Genomic DNA, 9,025 nt, shown 5'->3' on the forward strand with positions numbered 1-9,025 from the left:
AAATATGAGTCTACCCTATGCACGTGCCACAGTCTTTACTTGCGATGTCGCCGTCCTCCGTACAATTGTGCCTTGCCTTTACCTGAAAAATGATGAGGCATACTTACTAGTATTTTATATATATATATATATATAATATATGTTAATTTTAGGAAGCTAGGAGACATGTTTGACACAGATCTAAAGTGTTTTAATTGTTTTTTTTTTCAATTCAACAACATTTGTAGAGATGTTTTTACGTAATCTGATAAATTTGGACAACCTAATTCCGACTTGTTTGGTCCGCAAAATGACATTCTTTTAATTGGGTCAACTTAACTAACCCAAAAATACAGTGACAGCCTAATTCAACCCAGCCTTACTTAACAAAAAACAAAAAAAAAAAACAATATTTAACGTGTGTAATAAATGTTAGTGATAGACTTATAAATGTTTGATATTTAAATTGTACTAGATTTTAATTATTAACTGAACATGTATGGTGGATAAGTAGAACAGCTCAACTCAACCAAAAAATAGAGAGTTGGGTTGTGACGAGTTGAGTTATGAACCCTATTCTAGTCATTCAGGTCACATATTCACCAAACCCAAAATTTTGGGTTCGAACAAAAGATTTTCTAAACCAACCCAACTCAATCCGTATCTCTGAATTGATATACATGTCAATTATGGTTGAGTTAGGCTCACGTTTTAAGGCTAATCATCGTTGAATTGCGACTTTGAGTAGATTACAAAATTGCACAATAATTAATTAAGACCAAATGGAATTAAATTGTTGGATGAAGATAAATATAAAATAATTAGGAATATTAATGTGAAAAAAATTAGGGGAAAAAAGCGGGGCGTGGAAGCGTAAAAGGGACGAAGAAGTGGCCTTCCAAGTGCCCGCCACTGTAGCCGTGGGTGAGCCATCAAACGTCTTTAAACGGCGCCACATCTCTTTCACTTTCACTGTGGTGCATATCAGCGTAGGCTCACGAACGAACCAACGAACCAACGAACACACAAACCCCAGGCCTTAAAACGCCCTTCCCCTCTCCCCATCTCTCCCATTTCCCTCACCACTTCCTGCTTCCTTCGCAATGGGGAGATTTGGGGCGGTGGTGTTCATCGCCTTACTCGTTCTTGTCTGCGGATCTGTTCGCGTGAGATCTGATGGATCGGATCATCGTTACAAAGATGGAGAGTCTGTTCCTCTCTATGCTAACAAAGTTGGTCCATTTCATAATCCGAGGTAATTTCATCGAATCTTCTACCTTCGTCTTCTTCAATTTCATTTGAGATCTACGATTTTGTCGCTGTTTCTCCTCTGCTACTTCAATTTTAATTTCCTGGAGTTGTACCCGCTAGGTTTCGTTGGATTCAATTACTTGTAGATTTCGCGATTTCTATCCAGATCTGAGCTATTTTGTGCAGTCAATGTGTTGACTGCGAAATGTTACTTCTGATCTGCTTAATCTTTGAGCTAAATTGATTACTGTAATCTTATTGTTTTTGAAAAATGTTGGTCTTCTGTTAAATACGCGAGGAATATTCAAGACACTCGAGATTCCGTCTTCGAGATATGCTGTTTTATTCCCTTGACGAAGTGACAGCCTCACTGACTTTGTTTCGGTGGCGTGCCTTCTTGATAGAATATCCCAATTTTCATATTTCGGGCTATTAGGTTTACTCAATTCTGGGTTCGTAGAAGTATGTTTTTTGTTTTCTCTAGGCCCTAACTTATGAGGAGTATATGATACTGTTGCATAGGCGTTTGAAGGTGTTGTAAATTGCTATCTATTTTCTCTAACATATATTGCACTTTTGTTTTCTTTTGGTTACAGTGAAACTTATCGCTACTTTGATCTCCCATTCTGCGTACCAGGTATGTATCCCTTGTGTTAATTCTTCCCCCATTTCCTCGTGAAACACAGTTTTACACTGTAGAGTACATTTGTTAGATGGAAAACCAATTAGATGAATCTTAATTGCAGATCATGTGAAGGAGAAAAAGGAGGCTCTTGGTGAAGTATTAAATGGAGATCGTTTAGTTAGTGCCCCATACAAACTTGACTTCTTGCAAGAGAAGGATTCTGTTTCTGTTTGCAAGAAAAAACTGTCAAAGGAAGAGGTTGCTAAATTTCGTGCTGCAGTAGACAAGGACTACTACTTTCAAATGTATTATGATGATTTGCCGATTTGGGGTTTCATAGGGAAGGTTGACAAGGAAGGAAAAGAACCAAGTGATTTCAAATATTACCTTTACAAGCATATCCATTTTGATATCTTTTATAACAAGGATCGTGTTATTGAAATAAACGTCAGAACAGACCCCAATGCCCTTGTCGATCTCACTGAGGACAAGGAAGTTGATGTCGAATTTCTATACACTGTAAAATGGAAGGAGACGACCACCCCATTTGAGAATAGGATGGATAAATATTCCCAATCCTCGTCACTGCCTCACCATTTGGAAATTCATTGGTTCTCAATCATAAACTCATGTGTAACTGTCCTCCTCCTTACTGGATTTCTTGCCACCATTCTTATGCGAGTGCTTAAGAATGACTTTGTCAAGTAAGAAAATTTAGTATTCTTACTTTTTTTTTTTCGAGTGTTTGTTCTGCCTTTTATTTCAATTTGTGCTTTTCTCTAAGGAAGCCACTGTCATTTTATGTTACCCTTCTGTATCTATGATATAGATATGCCCATGATGAGGAATCAGCTGAGGACCAGGAAGAGACTGGGTGGAAATACATTCATGGCGATGTATTTAGGTACCCAAAACACAAGTCTCTTTTTGCAGCTTGTCTTGGTTCTGGTACCCAACTGTTTACACTGTAAGTCATATAACGTATCTTGTCGACCATCAAAGCTAATATTTATTATAAACCCCTGGTTCCACCATCCACTGTTTTTTTTTTTTTTTTTTTTTGTTAATTGTACATTTCTCTCTACAGTACGGTGTTCATTTTCATACTTGCGCTTGTTGGAGTGTTTTATCCATACAACCGAGGAGCATTGTTTACTGCACTAGTTGTTATCTATGCTCTCACATCTGGGATTGCTGGCTATGTTGCAACTTCCTTTTATTGCCAGCTTGAGGGATCAAACTGGGTAATTTCTCTTTGAATTATCTTCTTTTAATTACTTCAGTATTTTGGGCTAACAAGGTCTTCAACTTCTCAATGACAGGTCAGGAATCTACTGTTGACGGGATGCCTTTTCTGTGGGCCTCTGTTTCTGACATTTTGCTTTCTAAATACCGTTGCAATCGCCTATACAGCAACTGCTGCCCTTCCTTTTGGTACTATAGTTGTAATAGTTCTCATATGGACTCTTGTAACTTCGCCGTTGCTGGTGTTGGGTGGGATTGCTGGTAAAAACAGCAAGGCTGAATTTCAAGCTCCAGTTCGTACTACCAAATATCCTAGAGAGATTCCATCTCTGCCTTGGTACCGTGGAACAATTCCACAGATGGCAATGGCAGGATTTCTGCCTTTCAGTGCCATATATATTGAGTTATACTACATATTTGCAAGTGTGTGGGGCCACAGGATTTACACCATATACAGCATCTTGTTTATTGTCTTCATCATTCTCCTGATAGTTACAGCATTCATTACTGTGGCATTAACATACTTCCAACTTGCTGCCGAGGACCATGAATGGTGGTGGAGGTATGCAACTGCTACTCCTTTGTGATTAATTGCAATCTTTAGTAATTTTACAACTTTTGTCACTAAGCCGTGTGTTTCTTTTCATCCTTTTTTGTTCTTTTAAATTTATATTACTAATTAGTAGGAGAGTATTTAAGTGGATATTCTTTTTGCTCATTTTTTTCTTCCACTAAATTTCTGATGATATTGAGGCAGGATAAAGCCTGCTTTCATGGTTTCTAGTTGAACATGGCATTTATGTGAAATGTTTACGAGATAAAAGGTCTGAGAAGTTCGTGATAGTCCTTCAGAATGATTTTGTTGTCACCAAAAAAAAAGACCAGCTTCGTGTTTTCTTCTCCTCCTCCTTTTCTTCCCTTTCTTAAACATTACCTTACCCTTCTGGTAGCTTTTATTACTTTGAAAAAAAAATTGGTTGCTTAAGCCCTGCAAGAAAGGTGTTTCTGTGAGTAATTTATATTATTCTGGCTGCTGATATTTGCTGTCAGATTTCATGGCAGTTGAATATTATCTGTTAGATTTCTTATAGTAGTCGTTAATGGATCTGAATGTTTTCTTCACCAGCTGTTACTTTATGATTCTTTGTTTGGCATACATTTCTCTTGGAGAACTTGTCACAGGCGTCAGATTGAACATCTATCCATGAATTCTAGAATATTTAGGTTGCATTTACGTGCTGGTACTAGCAATGTTAGATGAGATGGGATTTCATGTGGGTATTTGAATATCTTTGATGTATATCATAGACCTGTTGAAATGTGCTTTCAATATTTCTTTTTTTCTAATCCATCTAACCTCTTGAGCACTGTGACATGGAATGCATATCCATGCTTAATTTGTTAAACTCCTTTGCCTTCATTCTTTTTCAGATCTTTTCTTTGCGGCGGGTCAACTGGCTTATTTATCTATGCATATTGTTTGTACTACTACTACGCTCGCTCAGATATGTCCGGGTTCATGCAAACATCATTTTTCTTCGGCTACATGGCTTGCGTCTGCTATGGGTTCTTCCTGATGCTTGGAGCTATCGGTTTTCGAGCTGCTTTGCTTTTTGTCCGCCACATATATCGATCCATCAAGTGCGAGTAGCCCTGGTACCCTTTACTCAATACTGAGAAGAGTTATGTTTCTGTAACTTTTCATATTCATAGGTTTCAATGTAGAAAGGTTACATGCAGTTCTTTTTTATCCTTTTGATAATATGTCTCAAAAAGCAAAGAACAATTTCTTTAGATATTATGCTTTAAGAGTAGAGAAGCATGGTGACAGGACGGATGAACGTGCCAGATACACCAACTTGGGGAAACTGAGTCTGTACCATTACATTAGTTCCAATACTTTTGTTATAATCTTTGTTCATTACATTGTTGTTGTTCCTCACTAGTATCAACACTCTTTTATGATGAAATACTCGTCAGAGGAATTGAATTCGTTTGGTTAGTCAAATGTTCCTCAATTCTTTTGAAACCAGAAATGAGCTCATTTGAATAAAATTTTCACACTATATTTGGGAGGAATCTATTCAAATTCATGTAAGATAAACAGAATGAACCATCTCAAATTGTGTTAGCTTAACCCATTTGGTCTGAGAAACTCCTTGCATCCGTTTTGTCCCAAAGTAAATTCCAAATGGGAAGCTGCCTAATTAGATCGTCAGAGGTTGGGACGAAACATTTTTTTATAAGTGTGTGAAAATCTCTCTCTAGTAAACACGTTTTAAAAACTTCGAGGAGAGGACAACATATGTAAAATGAGAAAACAACTTTTCTGAACGAGTTAATAACCTTCGTCTCAAACAGGACAAAAAGTGTCAATGTTTGACACCTATGGAAAATGACCCGAAAATGAGAGTGTTTAAGTTTCGTATTTTAACTAAACATGTGTCAAATTCATCATATTTGAGTGTTCCTTACAGTTTTGCCGGTGGGTTTGGGTTGTTACAAAGATTGAGATGAAGAAGAACAAAGATTGAGACGAAACGAGGAATAAAAAAACTATAGAGAAAAGCCAGCTATATTGTGGTAAGACATTGATGGGAAGGTATGGAGACATGACCAAAGCTGAGTGGCTCCTTGTTTCAATTTTATTGTAATGTAATGTGAATTTGATGATGTAAACGAGACAGAACTTTGATGTTATAAAAGAAGGTAAGGGATGTAATAGGCAAGGTAGGAAGCTCTAAGTGTGAGATCGATGGATCATATGGTGGTAGCGTTCATCGGGATTGGACTTCGAATCTTCGCCTTCATATGTCTCTTCATCGCCTTGGTCGTAATTGCCACCGACAAACTGGTCCTCATTGATGGCTCTGAATCAACCTTCAATGACATTCAAGGATACAGGTTCTCTGTTCGGCCTATTTCTAATATCCATTCCAATTCATGACCTAAAATTTCTTCTTCATGCAGGTACGTTTTGTCCGTGGCAATCATAGGGTTGGTCCATACAATACTACAACTGGGTTTCTCTATATACTATGCGGTTACCAAAAACATACCATTTTGGAACGGATTCCCTCAATTCAATTACTACACCGACCAGGTTTGTGTGATCACCACTTTACTATCTTCTTCGTTGATTTCCTTAACGAAAATTATCGAGAATGTTGTTCTTTCAAACTTAACCTCAGCATCATGGTGTTTCAAGTCATCATCACATTAAAATTTTTATCCAAAGTTAATCTTGAAAGCGTTTTTCAAAGATAAAATATCATTAATTTTGAAAGAAGAAGGATAATTTTTAAACAAGAGGACGCCAGGTGTCACAATCGCACTCTTGATGGCAGCGGACTTGCGATTGAGCGACACTCACTGTCCAACAACAAGTGAGTTAAGCCAATTCATTCTTTCGTCGTCTACGGCCAAGCGATGTATGCTCGAGCCTCTGGCCTCGGTTTAAGAAGAAGGTTTTAGAGAGCGAGGGTAGAGAGAGATTTTCAAAATAGAGATTTTGAAAGAGAAAGAGTAACAACAACAACTCACAGTATATAACTATTGGTAGGGAGACGTCGACAACTAGTCATATCTCCTATAGTACATTTTGAGGCATTTCATGTCTAGCAAGCCTAGAGATACGTCGTACTTCCTAGAGATACGTCGTACTTCCTAGAGATACGTAGGGGGGTTTGGCTTATGATGGGCATGCAGCATGGGCAACATGCCTTAGACGAGCATGACCGTGACATCGGACTCCAAGGGGTGGATGGTGGGATCCCACCTCGTTGGAGAGGGAAACGAAACATCTCCTATAAGTGTGTGGAAATCTCTCACTAGTACACGCGTTTTAAAACTATAAAGCTGGCGACGGTATGTACTCGGCAATGTCTACTTACGATCATTTATTTTAAAACCGAGAAACCAAATAGAAATAACTTAACCTAATTTGTTGAAATCTCGCTGATATCCAAATGGGAAAGGCAGGTGATAAGTTGGGTGTTGGTATCGGCGGCGGGGGCGGGCCTTGCGGTGTCGGCGGATCGTAAAATGTTACTGAATCAAGTTGTCGAGAACGGCATCGGCGATTGCGGAGTGTTGTTTGCAGCATTGGATCAGCAGAAGTGGTTGGTTGACGATTTCTTCGATAGGGCCAATATCGCCTCTGCCATTCTCTTCCTTGCTTTCCTCTCCATCGCCACTATCCTCCTCCTCTCACCATTCAATCGGCTCAAACCTATTCCCACCACCCAAGATCTTGAGGCCCATTCTCCCCAGGCCCAAAAGGGCAAGGCCCAATCCCCACTGGCTCAACAGGTTGATGCCCAATCTCCACAGGCCCAAAAGGTCGAGGCCCAACCTACGGACACCTCTTCCACTTGATTTTTCCCATTTCATCGTTGCTTTTCATGTTCACTCGTTTCTTCTCGTGTATTCTTTAGCTTTAGAGAAATCATTTTATTATTTATAAATATATATAATCTTGTACGAATAAATTTACGTTTACATTTTTTTTCGTCCGAATTGGGTCGGGAGAATCTTTGAGACCAATTTAAAATTTTAAGTTGTTGGGTAAGTGACTCAAACCATCTGAACAGAGTCCACGAACCATCTGAACAGAGTCCACGACCCAATCTAGATTTGGTTGTTAAGTTTTTTTTTTTTTTTTTTTTTTTTTTAATTATTGAAAAAAATCATATTTATCTCGTTAATAACTCAAATATCAAACATTCACTGGTTACATATCACTAACAATCTTAAAAGTAACGTAGGATCATGTTGTAATTATTTTTTCTAGTGATGGACTCAAATTATTTCGATTTTCCAAAAATTTAACTCAACCCAAATCGGAGAAAAAAAAAATCTAATCCACCTCACCTTTATAGTTTTGATTGGATAGTCTATATTAGTAACCAAAATATTATAAAGCTTAATATTAAACATCCACAAATCACAAGAAATCACTGACATCAGTTATAAATATATCAAATATTCTTAATTTTTAAAATAATTTTAAATCTAACATCAGTTATAAATATATCAAATATTCTTAATTTTTAAAATAATTTTAAAGGTATGGTAGGGTCGGATTGAAATCCTATTTTCAAGTTGGTTGAGTTGACCAGACAAAAAATGTCAATCTATTGGTCAACCTAAATTCCCGGTTTTCAAAAATTCAACAAAAAAAAATACTGGAGATGAATTGTAACCCTATTTTCAAGCTGATTAGGTTAACTCGACTAAAAAATGTCAATACACTTGTCAACCTCGATTTTCAAATTTTCAAAAATTCAAAAAAAAAAAGAAAAAAAAAAAACTAACTCAAACTAAACTTAATGATTTATGAAATTAATTATTTCTTTTTTTAATGCAAAAATATTTATTATTCCAAATATGGTATTATTAGGTGAATCTGTAACAACTTTTAGGCTTTTGTCTGGTTTCTTTTTATTATTAAATATTTTAAAATCAACTTAATTATATTTTCATTTTTATTAATTTTAAATCATATTTTTAAATTTATTCAATATCATAAAATAGACAAAATAAAAATATATCTGATTTTTAATAATTATTAGATACAAAAATAAAATATTTTTACAATTTTTAGATCCTAATTTTTAATTTTTATTTTATTTTTTTAATGTGAAGATATGAATTTCCGAACTCACATGGTCATCACTACTTTTATACCATAAAATAAAAGAGATGCCTAAAACTTATGGGTCCGTGCCTGCAACCCATTTCTCATGATTACCCTTTGCTCCCTCAACTTTGTCACCTATTCGGGACGATATAGCTTATAGATACATCTCGAGAATTCAAATTGTTGACCTCCTACGCTCATTTTAGCTCATTTTTCATTTCCCGTTACTCCTCTCTCTGACTCTTTTTATCATATCATAACCCAACGTCCTGCGTGACATGTTT

General features: G+C 36.7%; 2 protein-coding genes across 2 annotated transcripts; both read left to right on the top strand.

Annotated features, from left to right (window-relative positions):
* Positions 1–955: 955 nt before the first annotated feature.
* On the top strand, positions 956–5,024 carry LOC111788523 (transmembrane 9 superfamily member 3). Its single transcript, XM_023668862.2, has 7 exons — positions 956–1,234; positions 1,827–1,867; positions 1,977–2,559; positions 2,685–2,822; positions 2,943–3,099; positions 3,178–3,662; positions 4,532–5,024. The coding sequence occupies exons 1-7, from the start codon at positions 1,083–1,085 to the stop codon at positions 4,749–4,751; spliced, it is 1,776 nt and encodes a 591-aa protein (XP_023524630.1). The 5' UTR covers positions 956–1,082; the 3' UTR covers positions 4,752–5,024.
* Positions 5,025–5,525: 501 nt separating this feature from the next.
* Positions 5,526–7,499, top strand: LOC111788442 (CASP-like protein 4D1). Its single transcript, XM_023668776.2, has 3 exons — positions 5,526–6,004; positions 6,071–6,203; positions 7,082–7,499. The coding sequence occupies exons 1-3, from the start codon at positions 5,856–5,858 to the stop codon at positions 7,475–7,477; spliced, it is 678 nt and encodes a 225-aa protein (XP_023524544.2). The 5' UTR covers positions 5,526–5,855; the 3' UTR covers positions 7,478–7,499.
* Positions 7,500–9,025: the final 1,526 nt, after the last annotated feature.

Source organism: Cucurbita pepo, chromosome 2 (assembly GCF_057944985.1).
Source record: "Cucurbita pepo subsp. pepo isolate OVF chromosome 2, ASM5794498v1, whole genome shotgun sequence".
Classification (NCBI taxonomy): domain Eukaryota; kingdom Viridiplantae; phylum Streptophyta; class Magnoliopsida; order Cucurbitales; family Cucurbitaceae; genus Cucurbita; species Cucurbita pepo.

Excerpts from the sequence above, each read along its gene's own strand:
- LOC111788523 (XM_023668862.2), top strand. The coding sequence starts at position 1,083 with ATGGGGAGATTTGGGGCGGTGGTGTTCATCGCCTTACTCGTTCTTGTC. Across the intron at positions 2,823-2,942 it reads GGTACCCAACTGTTTACACT|TACGGTGTTCATTTTCATAC; the intron begins GTAAGTCATATA and ends TTCTCTCTACAG. Across the intron at positions 3,100-3,177 it reads AGCTTGAGGGATCAAACTGG|GTCAGGAATCTACTGTTGAC; the intron begins GTAATTTCTCTT and ends TCTCAATGACAG.
- LOC111788442 (XM_023668776.2), top strand. The coding sequence starts at position 5,856 with ATGGATCATATGGTGGTAGCGTTCATCGGGATTGGACTTCGAATCTTC. Across the intron at positions 6,005-6,070 it reads AATGACATTCAAGGATACAG|GTACGTTTTGTCCGTGGCAA; the intron begins GTTCTCTGTTCG and ends TTCTTCATGCAG. Across the intron at positions 6,204-7,081 it reads TCAATTACTACACCGACCAG|GTGATAAGTTGGGTGTTGGT; the intron begins GTTTGTGTGATC and ends TGGGAAAGGCAG.